Below are 25,771 nucleotides of genomic sequence, written 5' to 3' on the forward strand. Positions count from 1 at the left end.
GAGGAAATGAGTGGGTATTTGTCTCAATTGTTGAAATCATCTAAGTTCTTCTCTAAACAGGTAACTCAGCAGCAGAAGTGCACCACTGCAGCCCAGCAGATCAGTCCAATTTCTGTGGGACTGTTGGTATATATCTGGAATTTTTTACGACGATGGAAAGACAGCAAATTTGAAGGGTCTTATTTGGTCACTCAGAGCACCCCCACTGCAGTAAAAGTGGAGGTCAGGAAACCATGGATACATTTGTCAGACATTCGACTGGCTCCAGCGTTGTGTCAAGCGTTGCCATTGGCACAGGAACTCTTGCAGGAAAACAAGCCAGTGGAGAAAAAACAGTATATGTTTTCAGAGAACAAGTGGAGCATCATATTAGTTCCGCCAAAAGACTTTTCTGGATTGTTTTTGTGTTTGCTTTTTTAAGTTTTTCCTTATTTACTGCTGGTTTGAAATGGTATTTTAGTCCATGTATAGAATCATGCTCAAAGATTACATATTTTAAAAGAAATGTGTACACAAATAGATCTCATGCAATACATTATAGGTTAACGGACAATGCTTGGTATCAACACATGATGGAAATAGGTATGCAAAGTACTAATGAATCGTGTTTAGTATGTTCTTTGATTCCACATGCTAGTGACTCAGATAGATTGCATCCATCTAGGGAAGTTTCATCTAATGTTACACAGTGTCTTCTCCATCTTTTTCTATGTAGAATGAGGGCTCGGATGCAACCTTCACAAGTGCAGCAGGGAACATTTTTAGTAAACATCACACAATATGAAAGAGGGCTAGCTGACATAACAAATGTTTTGACTGATCATAAGAACATAGAAACAAAAATAGAAGCAATGTCAAGGACAGGAGCCTTAAGGTACAAGGGGGGTAGATGGAAAGCTAGGATAATAGGACAAGGACTGTATCATGACAAGATATAACAAGGACATGCAATGGGGCACCTCTAGTCTAATGGACTATTATTGGCAATGTGGAGAATGGCTATATACGCGACCCCCCACAGGATGGAATGGTCTCTGTTCTTTAGCCACTGTGCACACCCCTTCCTTAGTGATTCCCGGAGTGGATGTTTCAAAGTTACATGAGCATCCTATGAGCCGTCCAACGACTCTGTTACACCATCATTGAAGGAGAAGAACTGCTGAATATTTTGGCACTGCAACATGGGCAGATATCCCACAGGAGTATCGATTGTTCAACAACGCCCAGTTGTTCTTTGGCAGTATCCTCCTATTCATTCAGGCCAAAGTCGCTGCTCACTGAATGCAAATAACTCGTTGGGAGCTGATGAAAGCCATCAATGCAACAGAAGATGGCTTCAATGCAATCAAAGAAGAATTGAGGGCAGTGCGAGTAATGCTTATGCAACATAGATATGTGTTAGACTTGATGACGGCAATGGAGGGTTAGGTCTGTGCCAAAATGGGTGGGGTCTGTGCCAAAATCGGTACTGCATGTTGCACATATGTGCCAGCTAATGATGTGGACAAAGGAACGATAACAGAGGCTATACAGACTTTGCACAATCTACAGAAGAACATGGTAGAAGAGGGGGGTGCCTCCAACAAGTGGTTTCCAGGGTTGTTTTCATGGATGCCGGCCTGGTTACCTGAACTGTTTAAAGGACTTCTTCCAATCCTTGTGATGGTCCTTTTATGTACTGCTTAGTTCAGGTTATTGTAGGGTGTTGCAAATCAGGTAGTCAAAAGTTAGGGGGAATGTTTACTAATAGATTAGGTAGTAAAGAGTTGAAAGAGAAGCAGAATGCCAACGCCGAGATAGGTATATTGGGTAGGAGAAGTGAGCAGGTAGTTGAAAATTCAACTAGAGGGCGGAATGTAATAGGTCTTAAGAAAACTACAGAGGGCCTACTCTGGTCAGCACACAAATTAGAAAACAAAAGTGCAGAAGTCTATATTGTACGTGAAAAGTACAGGCCTCAGTCTGAACATAATGGTCAATGAGGAACGCAGGGACAGAAAGGAGAATGAGGAGAGGGGCCAGGTGCAGGGTAAAGCAGTTACGATTCAGCCTAGCATACCACAGATAACTTAAAAGGACGCACACACACAAGGGAGAGTTCGAGTTACTTTCTGATAACAGGAGAGGAGAAGGGTAAATCATGACAGACTTGAAAGGGACACGGCGTTAGATGTTTGTGTTTCAAGGCTGGCAGAAGGGAGGTGACAGGCCGTAAAACGTTTGGAGTCTGGTAGATATGTAGGGGGAACATATTCGTAGAGGTCACAGGGCAGGATCGAAGGACAATATGTATGTTAGATACTATGTATATAGTGAATCTGCTAGGACTGTATTTTTGTAACAAGCAGTCAGATAACGCATAGAGAATTACTGTTTTTGTTAATTGTAAGTGTTGTGAAGGAGGTGGGTTTTAAGCGCCAAACGAAAGATATAAAAATCACTGTGTGTAAGAGCTAAGTTGAGTGTGGCTTCAGTTGCAGAACTATGCTGTATTCCCGGCCGTGTTGTATTCTGTTTTATTTTGTTTATATAAATACCCAGTTATTACTAGAATTGTGTCACTTCTTTATTATTAATAAGAAATTCGATTACACCTCCACACATGAGGCACAGCCCCTCCCACACAGAAACCACAGCCCCTCACCCACACAGGAGGCACAGCCCCTCCCACAAAGGAACCACATCCCCTCTCCCACACAGGAGCTACAGCCCCCCTCTCACAGGAGCCACCGCCCCTCCCCCACAGGAGTAACTGCCCCTTCCCTACTAACCTGCTGCCCCTCCCCCAACAGGAATGACAGCCCCTCCCCCACACAGGAGTCACAGCCCCTCCACTCACAAAGCTGACACCCCCCCCCCACAAAGGAGTCACAGTCCCTCCTCCCCCACACATGAGGCACAGCCCCTCCCCACACAGGAGCAACAGCCCCCCCCCCCACAGGAGTCCCAGCCCCTCCCCCACAGGAGTCTCAGCCCCTCCCCACACAAGAGTCACAGCCCCTCCCCCACATAGGAGATACAGTCCCTCCCCCAGGACCTTAGAGATTGGGGAGAGGAGCAACTGTTGGGGGTGGGGGCTCCTACACCAGCCTCAGCTCTGCTCCTCGGGAGGCTGCAGCTCCTACACTAGCCTCAGTTCCCCCTCAAGACAGAAGAAGGGGAAGAGCCTGCAAGTGAAGGGGGCCCAGGAGAAAGTGTAGAGAAGCTCCATGGAGGCAGCATTGTACAGGGACAGCCACCCCCAGTCGTAGTCCACATACACCCCCAGCTTCAGGGGCCACTGACGAGGGAACAGAGGGGTTGGAGGGGAGGTGAAAGCAAAGAACTGACCCCTGCGCACCACCAAAGCCCAGACTCCCCACTCAGGCGAACATCTGACCCGTCCCTTCCTCTCCACAGACTCTGCTGCGACTCCCACAATCCATCCTTCCCCCTCCTGCAGCAGCTGGACCTCCCAGTAATGTCTGCCGGAAGTGAACCCCTCTCTCCCCAGCACACAGGGAGAGGAGGTGAATCTCTTGGGGGTGTCCAGCAGGTGCTGTGCTGTTCCTGTCAGTCTCACATGTCTCCCCCCCTCGGACAGGAGGAGCCAAGGATATGCTGTGTCTGGATCCAGAGTCACCATCACTGCAGAGAAGAGACTCAGAATTAGAGATTTAAAGCTATACATGTTATTAATATTTTATATTCAGGTTATTGACACAAGGCCACACTATACAGCACCTCTCTAGAAGGAGCACCCTGTACTGTACAATACACTGCACTACACAACACCTACCTGGAAGGAGCACACAATACAATACACTGCAGTACACAGCACCTACCTGGAAGGAACACACTGTACTGTACAACACCTACCTGGAAGCAGCACACTGTACTGTACAATACACTGCACTACACAGCACCTACCTGGAAGGAACACACTATACTATATACTGCAATACACAGCACCTCTCTAGAAGGAGCACGCTGTACTGTACAATACACTACACTACACAGCACCTACCGGGAAGGAGCAGGAGCACGCTGCACTGTGCAATACACTGCACTACACTGCACCTTCTGCACTACACTACACAGCACCTATATGGAAGGAGCACACTGTACTGTACAATACACTGCACTACACAACACCTATCTGGAAGGAGCACACAATACAATACACTGCAGTACACAATACCTACCTGGAAGGAGCACGCTGTACTGCACAATACACTGCACTGCACAGCACCTACCTGGAAGGAGCACGCTGCACTGTATCATACACTAAAATACACAGCACCTACCTGGAAGAAACACACTGTACAGTACACTACACTACACAGCACCTCTATAGAAGGAGCACACTGTACTGTAAAATACACTGTACTACACCGCACCTACCTGGAAGGCGCACACAGCACTGTACTATGCACTGCACTACACAGCACCTCCCTGGATGGAGCACGCTGCACTGTACCATACACTGCACTACACAGCACCTGCCTGGAAGGAGCACACTGTACTGTACACTACACTGCAATAACTGCACCTTCCTGAAAGGAGCACACTGTACTGTACAATACACTGCACTACACAACACCTACCTGGAAGGAGCATACTGTACTGTACAATACACTGCACAACACAGCCTCAATCTGGTAGGAGTACAGAGTACTGCACAATACACTGGCAAAACAGCACCTACCTGGTGAGAAGCACACTGTACTGCAAAATACACTGTACTACACCACACCTACCTGGAAGGAGCACACGGTACAATACACTGCACTAGACAGCATCTACATGGAAGGAGCACACCGTATTGTATAATACACTGCACTACACAGTTCCTACCTGGAAGGATCACCCTGTACTGTACAATACACTGCACTACACAGCAGCTATCTGGAAGGAGCAAACTATACTGTACAACACACTACACTAACAGAACCTACTTGGAAGGAGCACACTGTACTATACAGTACAATGCACTACACAGCACCTACCTGAAAGAAGCACACAGGACAATACACTACACTACACAGCATCCAACTGGAAGAGGCAGACTATACAATACACTGCAATACACAGCACCTACCTGGAAGGAGCACATTGTACGGTACAATACACTGCACTACACAGCACCTACCTGAAAGAAGCACACAGGACAATACACTACACTACACAGCATCCAACTGGAAGAGGCAGACTATACAATACACTGCAATACACAGCACCTACCTGGAAGGAGCACATTGTACTGTACAATGCACTGCACTACACAACACCTACCTGAGAGGAGCACACAGTACAATGCACTGCACTACACAGCACTTACCTGGAATGAGCGCGCTGCACTGTACAAAACACTGCACTACACAGCACCTACCAGGAAGAAGCACTTACCTGGACTGTACAATACACTGCGCTACACAGCATCTACCTGGAAAGAATACCCTGTACTGTACAATACACTGCACTACACAGTACCTCTCTAGAAGGAACACACTGTACTGCACAATACACTGTACTAAACCTACCTGGAAACAGAATGCTGTACTGTACAATACGCTGCACTACACACCAACTACCTGGAATGAGCACACTGCACTGTACAATACGCTGCACTACACAGCACCTACCTAGAAGAAGCACCTACCTGGACTGTACAATACACTACACTACACAGCATCTACCTGGAAGGAGCAGACTATACAATACACTGCAATACACAGCACCTACCTGGAAGGAGCACACTGTACTGTACAATACACTGCACTACACAGCACCTACCTGAAAGAAGCACACAGTACAATACACTACACGACACCACACCTACCTGGAAGGAGCACGCTGCGCTGTACAATACACTACACTACACAGCACCTACATGGAAGGAGCACACTGTACTGTACAATACACTGCAGTACACAACACCTTCATGGAAGGAGTACTCAGAACAATACACTCCACTACACAGCACCTACCTGGAATGACTACCCTGTACTGTCTAAGACACTGCACTGCACAGTACCTCTCTAGAAGGAACACACTGTACTGCACAATACACTGTACCACACCTACCTGGAAAGAGCACACTATACTGTACAATACACTGCACTACACAACACCTTCCTGGAAGGAGCACACAGTACAATACACTGCACTACACAGCACCTACCTGGAAGGAGCTCGCTGCACTGTACAATACACTGCACTACACAGCACTTACCTGGAAGGAGCTCACTATACTCTACAATGCACTGGAAGGAGCAGACTATACAATGCACTGCGATACATAGCACCTACCTGGAAGGAGCACACTGTACTGTACAATGCACTGAACTACACAACACCTACCTGGAAGGAGCACAATGCACTGTACAATAAACTGCACTACACAGCACCTACCTGGAAGGAGCAAGCTGTACTGTACACTACACTGCAATAACAGCACCTTCCTGAAAGGAGCATACTGTACAATACAACATATTACACAGCACCTACTTCGAAGGAGCACCCTGTAAAATACACTGCTAGATAGAAGGAGCACACTGTACTGTAGAATACACTGCACTACACAGCACCTACCTGGAAGGAGCATACTGTACTATACAATACACTGCACTACACAGCATCAATATGGAAGGATCACACTGTATTGTACAGTGCACTGCACTACACAGTACCTACCTGGAAGGACCACACTGTACTGCACAATACACAGGCAAAACAGCACCTACCTGGTGAGGAGCACACAGTACTTCAAAATACACTGCACTACGCCACACCTACCTGGAAGGAGCACACAGTACAATACACTACACTACACAGCAACTACCTGGAAGGACCACCCTGTACTGTACAATACACTGCACTACACAGCAGCTACCTGGAAGGAGGACAGTATACTGTACAAAACACTTCGCTGACAGAACCTACCTGGAAGGAGCACACTGTAGTATACAATACAATGCACTACACAGCATCTACCTGGAAGGAGCACACTGTACTGTACAATACACTGCACTACACAACATCTACCTGAAAGAAGCCCACAATACAATAAACTGCATTACACAGCACCTACCTGGAAGTAGTACGCTGCACTGTACAGTACACTGCACTACACAGCACCTACCTGGAAGAAGCACACTGTACTACACAATACACTGGCAAAACAGCACCTACCTGGTGAGGAGCACACTGTACTGTAAAATACACTGCACCACACCACATCTACGTGGAAGGGGCACACAGTACAAAACATTGCACTACACAATATCTACGTGGAAGAAGCACACTGTACTGTACAATAGAGTATACCACACAGCTCCTACCTGGATGGACCACCCTGTACAATACACAGCAGCTACCAGGAAGGAGTACAGTGTACTATACAATACACTGCACTAACAGAACATACCTGGAAATAGCACACTGTACTGCACAAAACACTGGTAAAACAGCACCTACCTGGTGAGGAGCACACAGTACTTCAAAATACACTGCACAACGCCACACCTACCTGGAAGGAGCACACAGTACAATACACTGCACTAGACAGCATCTACCTGGAAGGACCACCCTGTACTGTACAATACACTGCACTACACAGCAGCTACCTAGAAGGATACTGCACAAAACACTTCGCCAACAGAACCTACCTGGAAGGAGCACACTGTAGTAAACAATACAATGCACTACACAGCACCTACCTGAAAGAAGCACACAGTACAATACACTACACTACACAGCGTCTACCTAGAAGGAGCACACTGCAGTGTACAATTTACTGCACTACACAGCACCTCTCTAGAAAGAGCACACTGTACTGTACAATACACTGTACTACACGGCACCTACATGGAAGGAGCACACTGTACTGTATAATGCACTGCACTACACAGCATCAACCTGTAAGGAGCAGACTATACTATACACTGAAATACACAGCACCTACCTGGAAGGAGCACACTGTACTGTACACTACACTGCAGTAACAGAAACTTCCTGATAGGAGCATACTGTACAATACAACATACAACACAGCACCTACTTGGAAGGAGCAACCTGTAAAATACACTGCACTATAGAAGGAGCCCACTGTACTGTAGAATACACTGCACTACACAGCACCTACCTGGAAGGACCACACTGTACTGCACAATACACGGGCAAAGCAGCACCTACCTGGTGAGGAGCACACAGTACTTCAAAATACACGGCACTACGCCACACCTACCTGGAAGGAGCACACGGTACAATACACTGCACTAGACAGCATCTACCTGGAAGGACCACCCTGTACTATACAATACACTGCACTACACAGCAGCTACCAGGAAGGAGCACAGTACACTGCACAAAACACTTCGCTAACAGTACCTACCTGGAAGGAAAACACTGTAGTAAACAATACTACACTACACAGCGCCTACCTGGAAGGAGCACACTGCACTGTACAATATGCTGCACTACGCTGCACCTTCTGCACTACACTACACAGCACCTACCTTGAAGGAGCACACTGTACTGTACAATGCACTGCACTACACAGCATCTACCTGGAAGAAGCAGACTATACTATACACTGCAATACACAACACCTACCTAGGAGGAGGACACTGTACTATACAATTTACTGCACTACACAGCACCTCTCTAGAAAGAGCACACTGTCCTGTACAATACACTGTACTACACAGCACCTACCTGGAAGGAGCCCACTGTTTTGTACAATGCACTGCACTACACAACACCTACCTGGAAGGACCACACTGTACTGCACAATACACTGGCAAAACAGCACCTACCTGGTGAGGAGCACATGGTACTTCAAAATACACTGCACTACGCCACACCTAGAAGGAGCACACAGTACAATACACTGCACTACACAGCAGCTACCTGGAAGGAGCACAGTATACTGTACAAAACACTTTGCTAACAGAACCTACATGGAAGGAGCACACTGTAGTATAAAATACAATGCACTACACAGCACCTACCTGAAAGAAGCACACAGTACAATACACTACACAGCACCTACCTGGAAGGAGCACACTGCACTGTACAATACACTGCACTACACTGCACCTTCTCCACTACACTACACAGCACCTACCTGGAAGGAGCACACTGTACTGTGCAATGCACTGAACTACACACCACCTACCTGGAAGGAGCAGACTATACAATGCAATGCAATACATAGCACCTACCTGGAAGGAGCACACCGTACTGTACAATACACTGCACTACACAGCACCTCTCTAGAAGGAGCACACTGTACTGTACAATACACTACACTACACTGCACCTACCTAGAAGAAGCACCTACCTGGACTGTACAATACACTGCACTACACAGCATCTACCTGGAAGAAGCAGACTATACAATACACTGCAATACACAGCACCTACCAGGAAGGGGCACACTGTACTATACAATAAACTGCACTACACAGCTCCTACCTAAAAGAAGCACACACTACAATACACTACACTACACCACACCTACCTGGAAGGAGCACAATGCACTGTACAATACACTGCACCTTCTGCACTACACTATACAACACCTACATGAAAGGAGCACACTGTACAATACAATGCAATGCAATACACAGCTCCTACCTGGAAGGAGCACACTGTACTATACAATATATTGCACTACACAGCACCTCTCTAGAAAGAGCACACTGTACTGTACAATACACTGTCCTACACAGCACCTACCTGGAAGGAGCACAATGTATTGTACGATGCATTGCACTACACAACATCTACCTGGAAGGAGCAGACTATATTATGCACTGCAATACACCGCACCTACCTGTAAGGAGCACACTGTACTGTACAATGCACTACACATCATCTACCTGGAAGGAGCAAACTATACTATACACTGCAATACACAGCACCTACCTGGAAGGAGCACACTGTACTGTACAATACACTGCACTACACAGCACCTCCCTGGATGGAGCACAATGCACTGTACAATAAACTGCACTACACAGCACCTACCTGGAAGGAGCACACTGTACTGTACACTACACTGCAATTACAGCACCTTCCTAAAAGGAGCATTCTGTACAATACAACATACTACACAGCACCTACTTGGAAGGAGCAACCTGTAAAATACACTGCACTATAGAAGGAGCCCACTGTACTGTAGAATACACTGCACTACACAGCACCTTCCTGGAAGAAGCATACTGTACTGTACAATACACTGCACTACACAGAATCAATCTGGAAGTAGCAGACTGTACTGTACAAATCACTGCACTACACAGCATCAATCTGGTAGGAGCACACAGTACTACACAATACACTAGCAAAACAGCACCTACCTGGTGAGGAGCACACTGTACTGCAAAATACAATGCACTACACCACACCTACATGGAAGGAGCACATGGTACAATACACTGCACTAGACAGCATCTACCTGGAAGGACCACCCTGTACTGTACAATACACTGCACTACACAGCAGCTACCTAGAAGGATACTGCACAAAACACTTCGCCAACAGAACCTACCTGGAAGGAGCACACTGTAGTAAACAATACAATGCACTACACAGCACCTACCTGAAAGAAGCACACAGTACAATACACTACACTACACAGCGTCTACCTAGAAGGAGCACACTGCACTGTACAATTTACTGCACTACACAGCACCTCTCTAGAAAGAGCACACTGTACTGTACAATACACTGTACTACACGGCACCTACATGGAAGGAGCACACTGTACTGTATAATGCACTGCACTACACAGCATCAACCTGTAAGGAGCAGACTATACTATACACTGAAATACACAGCACCTACCTGGAAGGAGCACACTGTACTGTACACTACACTGCAGTAACAGAAACTTCCTGATAGGAGCATACTGTACAATACAACATACAACACAGCACCTACTTGGAAGGAGCAACCTGTAAAATACACTGCACTATAGAAGGAGCCCACTGTACTGTAGAATACACTGCACTACACAGCACCTACCTGGAAGGACCACACTGTACTGCACAATACACTACACAGCATCTACTTGGAAGGAGCAGACTATACAATACACTGCAATACACAGCACCTATCTGGAAGGAGAACATTGTACTTCACAATACACTGCACTACACAGCACCTACCTGAAAGAAGCACCTACCTGGACTGTACAATACACTACACTACACAGCATCTACTTGGAAGGAGCAAACTGTACAATACACTGCAATACACAGCACCTTCCTAAAAGGAGCATAATGTACAATACAACATACTACACCGCACCTTCTTGGAAGGAGCAACCTGTAAAATACACTGCACTATAAAAGGAGCACACTGTACAGTACAATGCACTGCACTACACATCATCTACCTGGAAGGAGCAGACTATACTATACACTGCAATACACAGCACCTACCTGGAAGGAGCACACTGTACTGTACAATACACTGCACTACACAGCACCTCCCTGGATGGAGCACAATGCACTGTACAATAAACTGCACTACTCAGCACCTACCTGGAAGGAGCACACTGTACTGTACACTACACTGCAATAACAGCACCTTCCTAAAAGGAGCATACTGTACAATACAACATACTACACAGCACCTACTTGGAAGGAGCAACCTGTAAAATACACTGCACTATAGAAGGAGCCCACTGTACTGTAGAATACACTGCACTACCCAGCACCTTCCTGGAAGAAGCATACTGTACTGTACAATACACTGCACTACACAGAATCAATCTGGAAGTAGCAGACTGTACTGTACAAACCACTAAACTACACAGCATCAATCTGGTAGGAGCACACAGTACTACACAATACACTGGCAAAACAGCACCTACCTGGTGAGGAGCACACTGTACTGCAAAATACAATGCACTACACCACACCTACATGGAAGGAGCACACAGTACAATACACTGCACTAGAGAGCATCTACCTGGAAGGAGCACACTGTATTGTATAATACACTGCACTACACTGTTCCTACCTGGAAGGACCACCCTGTACAGTACAATACAATGCACTGCACAGCAGCTACCTGGAAGGAGCACACTATAAGGTACAACACACTGCACTAACAGAACCTACTTGGAAGGAGCACACTGTACTATACAACACAATGCACTACACAGCATCTACCTGAAAGAAGCACGCAGTACAATACACTACACAGCATCTACTTGGAAGGAGCAGACTATGCCAATACACAACACCTATCTGGAAGGAGCACATTGTACTGCACAATACACTGCACTACACAGCACCTACCTGAAAGAAGCACCAACCTAGCTGTACAATACACTACACTACACAGCATCTACTTGGAAGGAGCAGACTATACAATACACTGCAATACACAGCACCTATCTGGAAGGAGCACATTGTAATGCACAATACACTGCACTACACAGCATCTACCTGGAAGGAGCAGACTATACAATACACGGCACTACCCAGCACCTACCTGGAAGGAGCGCATTGTACTGTACCATACACTGCACTACACAGTACGTCTCTAGAAGTAACAAACTGTAATGCACAATACACTGTACTACACCTACCTGGAAAGAGCACGCTGTTCTGTACAACACACTGCACTACACAGCACCTACCTAGAAGAAGCACCTACGTGGACTGTACAATACACTGCACGTCAGAGCATCTACCTGGAAGGAGCAGACTATACAATACACTGCATAACACAGCACCTACCTGGAAGGAGCACACTGCACTGTACAATACACTGCACTACACAACACCTTCCTGGAAGCAGCACACAGTACAATACACTGCACTACACCACACCTACCTGGAAGGAGTACACAGTACAATACACTGCACTAGAGAGCATCTCCCTGGAAGGAGCACACTGTATTGTTTAATACGCTGCACTACACTGTTCCTACTTGGAAGGACCACCCTGTACTATGCAATACACTGCACTACACTGCAGCTACCTCGAAGGAGCACACTATGCTGTACAACACACTGCACTAACAGAACCTACCTGGAAGGAGCACACTGTACTATACAATACAATGCACTACACAGCACCTACCTGGAAGAAGCCCACTATACGGTACAATACACTGCCCTATACTGCAGCTATCTGAAGGGAGCAGACTGTACAATACACTGCACCTCCATGGAAGGAGCACACTGTGAAATACACTGCACATATCGGGAAAGAGCACACTGTACAATACACTACACCAACCTGGAAAGAGCACATTGTACAATACACTGCACCTACCTGGAAGGAGCACACTGTATAATACACTGCACCTACCTGAAAGGAGCACACTGTACAATACACTGCACTAGACAATATCTACCTGGAAGGAGCACACTGTACATTGCACTGCACTAGACAGCACCTACCTGTAAAGAGCACACTGTACAATACACTGCACTGGCAGAACCTACCTGTAAAGAGCACATTGTATAATACACTGTACTACACAGCACCTACCTGGAAGGAGTACACTGTAATGTACAATACACTGCACGACAACACCACCTGGAAGGAGCAGATCGTACTGTACAATACACTGCACTACACAGCACCTACCTGAAGGGACCACACTGTATAATATACTGCACTTGAGAGCTCGTACCTGGAAGTAGCACACTGTACAATACACTGCACTATAGAGCACCTACTTAGGAGCACACTGTAGTGTACTATACACTGCACTACACAGCACCTACCTGGAAGGAGCACACTGTACTGTACAATACACTGCACTAACAGCCCCTACCTGGAAGGAGCTATTGCACAATACACTGCACTAGCCGCATCTACCTGCAAAGACCACACTGTACAATACACTGCACTATAACACACCTACCTGGAAGAAGCACACTGTACCGTACAATACACTGCACTATACAGCACCTACCGGGAAGGAGCACACTGTAATACACAATACGCTGCCCTACACAGCACCTACCTAGAAGGAGCACACTGTACCGTACAATACACTGCACTATACAGCACCTACCTGGAAGGAGCACATTGTACTGTACAATACACTACACTAGCAACACCTACCTGGAAAGAGCACACTTTGCAATACACTGCATTAGGAGCCCCTACCTAGAAGAAGCATATTGTACTGTACAAAACACTGCACTATACAGCACATACCTGGTAGGAGCATACTGTACAATACACTGCACTCTACCCCGCCTACCTGAAAAGAGCACACTGTACAATACACAAAACTACACAGCACCTACATGGAAGGAGCACACTGTCCTGTACAATACACTGCACTATACCATACCTACCTGGAAGGAGCACACTCTACTGTTCAATATATTGCACCTCACATCACATACCTGGAAGGAGCACACTGTACTGCACTACACAGCACCTACTTGGAACGAGCACACTGTACTGTACGATACAGTGCAATATACCACACCTACTTGGCAGGAGTACACACTACTGTACTGCACTAGCAGCGCCTACCTTGAAGGAGCACACTGTACATTACACTGCACCAGACAGCACATACCTGGAAAGAGCACGCTGTATGGTACGATACACTGCACTATACAGCATCTACCTGGAACGAGCACATTGTACAATACACTGCACTAGACAGCACCTATCTGGAAGAAGCACAATATACAGTACAATACACTGCACTATACTGCAGCTATCTGAAGGGAGCACACTGTACAATAAACTGCACATCCCTGGAAGGAGCACACTGTGAAATACACTACACCAACCTAGAAAGAGCACACTGTACAATACACTGCACCTACCTGGAAGGAGCACACTGAACAATACACTGCACCTACCTAGAAGGAGCACACAGTATAATACGCTGCACCTACCTGAAAGGAGCACACTGTACAATACACTGCACTTCTTTGGGGAGGGAACACCTCATGGTATAATACACTGCACTATACAGCACCTACCTGGAAGGAGCACACTGTACAATACAATGCACCTACCTGGATGAAGCACAATGTACAATACACTGCACTAGACAGTGTCTATATGGAAGGAGCACACTGTACATTGCACTGCACTAGACAGCACCTACCTGTAAAGAACACACTGTACAATACACTGAACTGGCAGCACCTACCTGGAAAGAGCACATTGTATAATACACTCTACTACACAGCACCTACCTGGAAGGAGTACACTGTACAGTAAAATACACTGCACTACACAGCACCTGCCTAGAATGTGCACACTGCACTGTACAATACACTGCACTAACAGCACCTACCTGGAAGGAGCACACTGTATTGCACAATATACTGCACTAGCAGCACCTACCTGGAAAGAGCACACTATACAATACACTGCACTATAACACACCTACCTGTAAGAAGCACACTGTACGGTACAATACACTGCACTACACCTCACCTACCTGGAAGGAGCACACTGTACTATACAATACACTGCGCTGGTAGCACCTACCTGTAAAGAGAACATTGTATAATACACTGTACTACACAGCACATACCTGGAAGGAGTACACTGTACAGTAAAATACACTGCACTACACAGCACCTGCCTATAATGTGCACACTGCACTGTACAATACACTGCACGACACAACACCATCTGGAAGGAGCAGATTGTACTGTGCAATACACTGCACTACACAGCACCTAACTGAAGGGGCAACACTGTACAATATACTGCACTTGATAGCTCCTACCTGGAAGTAGCACACTGTACAATACACTGCACTATAGAGCACCTACCTAGGAGCACACTGTACTGTACAATACACTGCACTACACAGCACCTACCTGGAAGGAGCACACTGTACTCTTCAATATACTACATTAACAGGACCTACCTGGAAGGAGCACACTTTATTGCACAATATACTGCACTAGCAGCAGCTACCTGCAAAGAGCACACTGTACAATACACTGCACTGTAACACACCTCCCTGGAAGAAGCACACTGTACTACACAGTACACTGCACTACACCGCACCTACCTGGAAGGAATACACTGTACTATACAATACGCTGACCAACACAGCACCTACCTGGAAGGAGCACACTGTACCGTACAATACACCGCACTACAGAGCACCTACCTGGAAGGAGCACATTGTACTGTACAATACACTACACTAGCAACACCTACCTAGAAAAAGCACACTTTGCAATACACTGCATTAGGTGCACCCACCTAGAAGAAGCATATTGTACTGTACAATATACTGCACTCTACAGCACATACCTGGTAGAAGCATACTGGACAATACACTGCACTATACCCCACCTACCTGAAAAGAGCACACTGTACAATACATAACACTATACAGCACCTACATGGAAGGAGCATACTGTCCTGTACAATACACTGCACTATACCACACCTACCTGGAAAGAGCACACTCTAATGTTCAATATGCTATACTACACAGCACATACCTGGAAGGAACAAACTGTACAATATACTGCACTAAACAGCACCTACTTGGAAGGAGCACACTGTACTGTACAATATACTGGACTATACTGCACCTCCCTGGAAGGAGCACTCTGTACAATACACCGACCACACAACAGGTATCTGGAAGGAGCACACTGCACTGTACAATATACTGCACTACACAGCACCTACCAGGAAGGAACACATAGTACAATAAACTGCACTATACTGCACCTACCTGTAAAGAGCACACTGTACTGTACAATACACTGGATTATACCACACCTACCTAGAAGGAACATACTGTGCTATACAATACACTGCACTACACAGCACATACCTGGAAAGAGCACACTGTATGGTACAATACACTGCACTAAAAAGCATCTACCTGGAAGGAGCACACTGTATTGCACAATATACTGCACTAGCAGCACCTACCTGGAAAGAGCACACTATACAATACACTGCACTATAATACACCTACCTGTAAGAAGCACACTGTATGTTACAATACACTGCACTACACCGCACCTACGTGGAAGGAGCACACTGTACTATACAATACACTGCACTATACCACACCTACCGGGAAGGAGCACACTGTACTACACAATACGCTGCCCTACACAGCACCTACCTGGAAGGAGCACACTGTACCGTACAATACACCGCACTACACAGCACCTACCTGGAGGAGCACATTATACTGTACAATACACTACACTAGCAACACCTACCTGGAAAGAGCACACTTTGCAATACACTGCATTAGGAGCCCCTACCTAGAAGAAGCATATTGTACTGTACAATACACTGCGCTATACAGCACATACCTGGTAGGAGCATACTGTACAATACACTGAACTGTACCCCACCTACCTGAAAAGAGCACACTGTACAATACACAACACTACACAGCACCTACATGGAAGGAGCACACTGTCCTGTACAATACACTGCACTATACCATACCTACCTGGCAGGAGCATACTCTACTGTTCAATATACTGCACTACACAGCCCATACCTGGAGGAAACAACCTGTACAATATACCACACTAAACATCACCTGCTTGGAAGGAGCACACTGTACTGTACAATATACTGGACTATACCGCACCCACCTGGACGGAGCACACTGTACAATACACTGACACACAGCAGGTATCTGGAAGGAGCACACTGTACTGTACAATATACTGCACTACACAGCACCTACCTGGAAGGAACACATAGTACAATAAACTGCACTATACTGCACCTACCTGTAAAGAGCACACTGTACTGTACAATACACTGCATTATACCACACCTACCTAGAAGGAACATAGGGCCAGATGTAGGAAGCCGGCAAATTGCGACTTGCAATTTGCGAGTCCGAGCGACTCGTAAATTGCAAGTCGCAATTTGCAATGCAGAACGGTGTCTCAGACACCGTCTGCGAGTCGCTATGGAGTCGCAAAGACCCACCTCATTAATATTAATGAGGTGGGTCGCAAATTGCGGCCCCATACCGACTATGGGCACTCACGGGTATGGAGGCCTGCTGTAGTCAGCAGACCTCCATGTCCGTGACTGCTTTTAAATAAAGCAGTTTTTTCTTCCAAGTGTAGCCCGTTTTCCTTAAAGGAAAACGAGCTGCACTTAAAAAAAAATCCGAAACCTTTAGTTTCTGATTTTTTCAGGGCAGGTAGTGGTCCATTGGACCACTACCTGCTCTGAAAAAATATTTTTGGGTCCACTCACAAAGGGGAAGGGCTCCCATGGGGACCCCTTGAAGTTTGCGAGTGGGTTACCATCCACTTCAAGTGGATGGTAACTGCGACTCCATTTGCGACCGCATACGCGGTCGCAAATGGAATTGCATACCACTGCGACTCGCAAATAGGAAGGGAACACCCCTTCATATTTGCAAGTCGGAAATGCATTTTGCGAGTCGGTAACGACTCGCAAAATGCATTTCTGCATAGCAAACACATGTTTGCGACTCGCAAACGGTGTTTTTCGCAGTTTGCGACTCGCAAACTGTTTGCTACATCTGGCCCATACTGTGCTATACAATATACTGCGCTACACAGCACCTACCTGGAAGGAGCACACTGTACAATATACTGCACTACACAGCACCTACTTGGAACGAGCACACTACTGTACGATACAGTGCATTATACCGCACCTACCTGGCAGGAGCACACACTACTGTACTGCACTAGCAGCGCCTACCTGGAACGAGCACATTGTACACTACACTGCACTAGACAGCCCCAACCTGGAAGAAGCACACTGTACGGTACAATACACTGCACTATACTACAGCTGTCTGAAGGGAGCACACTGTTCAATACACTGCACCTCCCGGGAAGGAGCACACTGTGATATACACTGCACATATCTGGAAAGAGCACACTGTAAAATACACTACACCAACCTGAAAGTAGCACACTGTACAATACACTGCACTTCTTTGGGGAGAGCACATTTATGGTATAATACACTACACTATACAGCACCTACCTGGAAGGAGCACACTGTACAATACAATGCACCCACCTGGAAGAAGCACGATGTACAATACACTGCACTAGACAGTATCTACCTAGAAGGAGCACACTGTACATTGCACTGCACTATACAGCACCTACCTGTAAAGAGTACACTGTACAATACACTGCACTGGCAGCACCTATCTGTAAAGAGCATATTGTATAATACACTGTACTACACAGCTCCTACCTGAAAGAAGTACACTGTACGGTACAATACACTGCACTACACAGCACCTACCTAGAATATGCACATTGTACTGTACAATACACTGCACGACACACCACCTGGAAGGAGCAGATTGTACTGTACAATACACTGCACTACACAGCACCTACCTAAAGGGACCACACTGTACAATATATTGCACTTGACAGCTCCTACCTGGAAGTAGCACAATACACTGCACTATACAGCACCTACCTAGGAGCACGCTGTAGTGTACAATACACTGCACTACACAGCACCTACATGGAAGGAGAACACTGTACTGTACACAACACTGCACTAACAGCACCTACCTGGAAGGAGCACATTATTGCACAATATACTGCAATAGCAGCACCTACCTGCAAAGAGCGCACTGTACAATACACTGCACTGTAACACACCTACCCGGAAGAAGCACACTGTACTACACAATGCACTGCACTACACCACACCTACCTGGAAGGAGCACACTGTACTATACAATACACTGCACTATACCACACCTACCAGGAAGGACCACATTGTACTATACAATACGTTGCCCTACACAGCACCTACCTGGAAGGAGCACACTGTACCGTACAATACACAGCACTACACAGCACCCACCTGGAAGGACCACATTGTACTGTACAATACACTACACTAGCAACACCTACCTGGAAAGAGCACACTTTGCAATACACTGCATTAGGAGCACCTACCTAGAAGAAGCATATTGTACTGTACAATACACTGCGCTATACAGCACATACCTAGTAGGAGCATTCTGTACAATACACTGCACTGTACCCCACCTACCTCAAAAGTGCACACTGTACAATACACAACACTACACGGCACTGTGAGAAAGTAGCCTCTTTCTAGCCTTGTTACCCCCACTTTTGGCCTGTTTGTGAGTGTATGTCAGGGTGTTTTCACTGTCTCACTGGGATCCTGCCAGCCAGGGCCCAGTGCTCATAGTGAAAACCCTATGTTTTCAGTATGTTTGTTATGTGTCACTGGGACCCTGCTAGTCAGGACCCCAGTGCTCATAAGTTTGTGGCCTATATGTATGTGTTCCCTGTGTGGTGCCTAACTGTCTCACTGAGGCTCTGCTAACCAGAACCTCAGTGGTTATGCTCTCTCACTTCTTTCCAAATTGTCACTAACAGGCTAGTGACCAATTTTACCAATTTACATTGGCTTACTGGAACACCCTTATAATTCCCTAGTATATGGTACTGAGGTACCCAGTGTATTGGGGTTCCAGGAGATCCCTATGGGCTGCAGCATTTCTTTTGCCACCCATAGGGAGCTCTGACAATTCTTACACAGGCCTGCCACTGCAGCCTGAGTGAAATAACGTCCACGTTATTTCACAGCCATTTTACACTGCACTTAAGTAACTTATAAGTCACCTATATGTCTAACCTTTACCTGGTAAAGGTTAGGTGCAAAGTTACTTAGTGTGAGGGCACCCTGGCACTAGCCAAGGTGCCCCCACATTGTTCAGAGCCAATTCCCTGAACTTTGTGAGTGCGGGGACACCATTACACGCGTGCACTACATATAGGTCACTACCTATATGTAGCTTCACAATGGTAACTCCGAATAAGGCCATGTAACATGTCTATGATCATGGAATTGCCCCCTCTATGCCATCCTGGCATAGTTGGCACAATCCCATGATCCCAGTGGTCTGTAGCACAGACCCTGGTACTGCCAAAACTGCCCTTCCTGGGGTTTCACTGCAGCTGCTGCTGCTGCCAACCCCTCAGACAGGCATCTGCCCTCCTGGGGTCCAGCCAGGCCTGGCCCAGGATGGCAGAACAAAGAACTTCCTCTGAGAGAGGGTGTGACACCCTCTCCCTTTGGAAAATGGTGTGAAGGCAGGGGAGGAGTAGCCTCCCCCAGCCTCTGGAAATGCTTTGTTGGGCACAGATGTGCCCAATTCTGCATAAGCCAGTCTACACCGGTTCAGGGGACCCCTTAGCCCTGCTCTGGCGCGAAACTGGACAAAGGAAAGGGGAGTGACCACTCCCCTGACCTGCACCTCCCCTGGGAGGTGTCCGGAGCTCCTCCAGTGTGCTCCAGACCTCTGCCATCTTGGAAACAGAGGTGCTGCTGGCACACTGGACTGCTCTGAGTGGCCAGTGCCACCAGGTGACGTCAGAGACTCCTTCTGATAGGCTCCTTCAGGTGTTGCTAGCCTATCCTCTCTCCTAGGTAGCCAAACCCTCTTTTCTGGCTATTTAAGGTCTCTGTCTCTGGGGAAACTTTAGATAACGAATGCAAGAGCTCAGCCGAGTTCCTCTGCATCTCTCTCTTCACCTTCTGATAAGGAATCGACTGCTGACCGCGCTGGAAGCCTGCAAAACTGCAACAAAGTAGCTAAGACGACTACTGCAACTCTGTAACGCTGATCCTGCCGCCTTCTCGACTGTTTTCCTGCTTGTGCATGCTGTGGGGGTAGTCTGCCTCCTCTCTGCACCAGAATCTCCGAAGAAATCTCCCGTGGGTCGACGGAATCTTCCCCCTGCAACCGCAGGCACCAAAAAGCTGCATTACCGGTCCCTTGGGTCTCCTCTCAGCACGACGACCGACGTCCCTCGAATCCAGCAACTCTGTCCAAGTGGCCCCCACAGTCCAGTGACTCTTCAGTCCAAGTTTGGTGGAGGTAAGTCCTTGCCTCACCTCGCTAGACTGCATTGCTGGGAACCGCGACTTTTGCAGCTACTCCGGCCTCCGTGCACTTCCGGCGGAAATCCTTTGTGCACAGTCCAGCCTGGGTCCACGGCACTCTAACCTGCATTGCACGACCTCCTAAGTTGTTCTCCGGCGACGTGGGACTTCTTTGTGCGACTTCGGGTGAGCACCATTTCACGCATCCTCGTAGTGCCTGTTTCTGGCACTTCTCCGGGTGCTACCTGCTGCTGAGAGGGCTCCTTGTCTTGCTCGACGTCCCCTCTCTCTCTTGGTCCAATTTGCGACCTCCTGGTCCCTCCAGGGCCACAGCAGCGTCCAAAAACGCTAACTGCACGATTTGCAGCTAGCAAGGCTTGTTGGCGTTCTTTCGGCGGGAAAATACTTCTGCACGACTCTCCATGGCGAGAAGGATCTGTCCACCAAAGGGGGAGTCTCTAGCCCTTTTCGTTCCTGCAGAAACCTCAGCTTCTTCTGTCCAGTAGAAGCTCCTTTGCACCCGCAGCTGGCATTTCCTGGGCATCTGCCCATCTCCGACTTGCTTGTGACTTTTGGACTTGGTCCCCTTGTTCCACAGGTACCCTAGATTGGAAATCCACAGTTGTTGCATTGTTGGTTTGTGTCTTTCCTGCATTATTCCTCTAACACGACTTCTTTGTCCTTAGGGGAACTTTAGTGCACTTTGCACTCACTTTTCAGGGTCTTGGGGAGGGTTATTTTTCTAACTCTCACTATTTTCTAATAGTCCCAGCAACCCTCTACAAGGTCACATAGGTTTGGGGTCCATTCGTGGTTCGCATTCCACTTTTGGAGTATATGGTTTGTGTTGCCCCTATCCCTATGTTTCCCCATTGCATCCTATTGTAACTATACATTGTTTGCACTGTTTTCTAAGACTATACTGCATATTTTTGCTATTGTGTATATATATCTTGTGTATATTTCCTATCCTCTCACTGAGGGTACACTCTAAGATACTTTGGCATATTGTCATAAAAATAAAGTACCTTTATTTTTAGTATAACTGTGTATTGTGTTTTCTTATGATATTGTGCATATGACACTAGGTGGTACTGTAGTAGCTTCACACGTCTCCTAGTTCAGCCTAAGCTGCTCTGCTAAGCTACCATTATCTATCAGCCTAAGCTGCTAGACACCCTATACACTAATAAGGGATAACTGGGCCTGGTGCAAGGTGCAAGTACCCCTTGGTACTCACTACAAGCCAGTCCAGCCTCCTACATTGGTTGTGCAGCGGTGGGATAAGTGCTTTGAGACTACTTACCACTCTTGTCATTGTACTTTTCATAAGAGAAAAATATACAAAACAAGGCCCTGTATATACACATAGACAAAAAGTTTTGCATTTCCTCTTTTCACTCTTTTCTAAGTGCTGAAAAGTACTTCTAAACTTTCTAAAAGTTCTTAAAAGTTGAAAAAGTTTTTTTCTGTCTTTCTAAAAAGTCCTGAAAACTTTTTTCTCTTTTTCTATCACTTTAACTCTCTCTAAAAATGTCTGGCACAGGCCAAAATGTTGATCTGTCCAAACTTGCATATGATCACCTTAGCTGGAAAGGAGCAAGGAGTCTCTGCATAGAGAGAGGTTTGAGTGTAGGGAAGAATCCTTCCTTGGAACTGTTACTTAACATGCTTAGAGAACAAGATAAGGCTATAGGTGCCCCATCTCTGGAAAAAGTACCTAATAGTTCCCAATCTGATTCAGGGACTCCCCCAGGAAAAGATTCAGGAAAGAAACTTCCTAGCCTGCCCATTACTAGACAGTCTAGCATAGTTGGTAATGATGATGAGCCACACCATACAAATAGTGTTGTCTCACATCATAGCAAAAGCATTTATTCTCACCATACTGGTAGTAATGTTTCTGTTAGCCAAGCTGTTAGGGTGGCTTCTGTAAGGGACAGGTCTCCTTCTGTTCATTCCCATCATACCTCTGTATCTAGGAATGTCCCTCCCACCAACCCTGATGACAGAATGTTAGAGAGGGAACTCAATAAGTTGAGGGTGGAACAAACCAGACTGAAGCTTAAAAAGCAACAGCTGGATTTGGATAGACAGTCTTTTGAACTAGAGAAGGAAAGACAGAAGTTGGGTTTTAGAAACCCATGGTGGCAGCAGCAGTATTCCCCATAGTCATCCTGCAAAAGAGCATGATTCCAGGAATCTGCACAAGATAGTTCCCCCTTATAAGGAGGGGGATGACATTAACAAGTGGTTTGCTGCACTTGAAAGGGCCTGTGTTGTACAGGATGTCCCTCAAAGGCAGTGGGCTGCTATCCTATGGCTATCATTTAGTGGAAAAGGTAGGGATAGGCTCCTTACTGTGAAAGAAAATGATGCTAATAATTTCCAAGTTCTTAAGAATGCACTGTAGGAGGCTGGACTGGCTTGTAGTGAGTACCAAGGGGTACTTGCACCTTGCACCAGGCCCAGTTATCCCTTATTAGTGTATAGGGTGTCTAGCAGCTTAGGCTGATAGATAATGGTAGCTTAGCAGAGCAGCTTAGGCTGAACTAGGAGACGTGTGAAGCTACTACAGTACCACTTAGTGTCATATGCACAATATCATAAGAAAACACAATACACAGTTATACTAAAAATAAAGGTACTTTATTTTTATGACAATATGCCAAAGTATCTTAGAGTGTACCCTCAGTGAGAGGATAGGAAATATACACAAGATATATATACACAATAGCAAAAATATGCAGTATAGTCTTAGAAAACAGTGCAAACAATGTATAGTTACAATAGGATGCAATGGGGAAACATAGGGATAGGGGCAACACAAACCATATACTCCAGAAGTGGAATGCGAACCACGAATGGACCCCAAACCTATGTGACCTTGTAGAGGGTCGCTGGGACTATTGGAAAATAGTGAGAGTTAGAAAAATAACCCTCCCCAAGACCCTGAAAAGTGAGTGCAAAGTGCACCAAAGTTCCCCTAAGGACAAAATAGTCGTGTTAGAGGGAGAATGCCAGGAAAACACAAATCAGCAATGCAACAACGATGGATTCCTGTCTGAAGGTACCTGTGGAACAAGGGGACCAAGTCCAAAAGTCACAAGCAGTTCGGAGATGGGCAGATGCCCAAGAAATGCCAGCGGTTGGTGCAAAGAAGCTCTTACTAGGCTGAAGAACTGTGAATACTGCAGGAACGACAAGGGCTAGAGACTTCCCCTTTGGAGGATGGATCCCCCACGCCTTGGAGAGTCGTGCAGAAGTGTTTTCCCGCCGGATGGACGCCAACAAGCCTTGCTACACGCAAATCGTGCGTTTGGCGTTTTTGGACGCTGCTGGGGCCCAGGAGGGACCAGGAGGTCGCAAATTGGACCTGCAGAGAGAGGGGACGTCGAGCAAGACAAGGAGCCCTCACTGAAGCAGGTAGCACCCGGAGAAGTGCCAGAAACAGGCACTACGAGGATGCGTGAAACGGTGCTCGCCGAAGTTGCACAAAGGAGTCCCACGTCGCCGGAGACCAACTTAGAAAGTCGTGCAATGCAGGTTAGAGTGCCGTGGACCCAGGCTTGGCTGTGCACGAAGGATTTCCGCCGGAAGTGCACAGGGGCCGGAGAAGCTTGCAAAGTCGCGGTTCCCAGCAATGCAGCCCAGCGAGGTGAGGCAAGGACTTACCTCCACCAAACTTGGGCTGAAGAGTCACTGGACTGTGGGGGTCACTTGGACGGTGTCGCTGGATTCGAGGGACCTCGCTCGTCGTGCTGAGAGGAGACCCAAGGGACCGGAGATGCAGCTTTTTGGTGCCTGCGGTTGCAGGGGGAAGATTCCGTCGACCCACGGGAGATTTCTTCGGAGCTTCTGGTGCAGAGAGGAGGCAGACTACCCCCAC

The 25,771-nt window shown here is 46.8% G+C and overlaps 1 protein-coding gene across 1 annotated transcript in view; it reads right to left on the bottom strand.

The window, feature by feature from the left end:
• Positions 1-3,021: 3,021 nt before the first annotated feature.
• LOC138286781 (E3 ubiquitin-protein ligase TRIM39-like) overlaps positions 3,022-25,771 on the bottom strand; it is a 198,804-nt gene continuing 176,054 nt past the window's right edge. Inside the window, exon 6 of the mRNA XM_069227278.1 lies at positions 3,022-3,627. Coding sequence (XP_069083379.1) covers positions 3,122-3,627 — 506 coding nt within the window. The 3' untranslated portion in view covers positions 3,022-3,121. The remainder of the gene's footprint in view (positions 3,628-25,771) is intronic.

The sequence above is a fragment of the Pleurodeles waltl genome, chromosome 3_2 (genome assembly GCF_031143425.1).
Source record: "Pleurodeles waltl isolate 20211129_DDA chromosome 3_2, aPleWal1.hap1.20221129, whole genome shotgun sequence".
NCBI lineage: Eukaryota > Metazoa > Chordata > Amphibia > Caudata > Salamandridae > Pleurodeles > Pleurodeles waltl.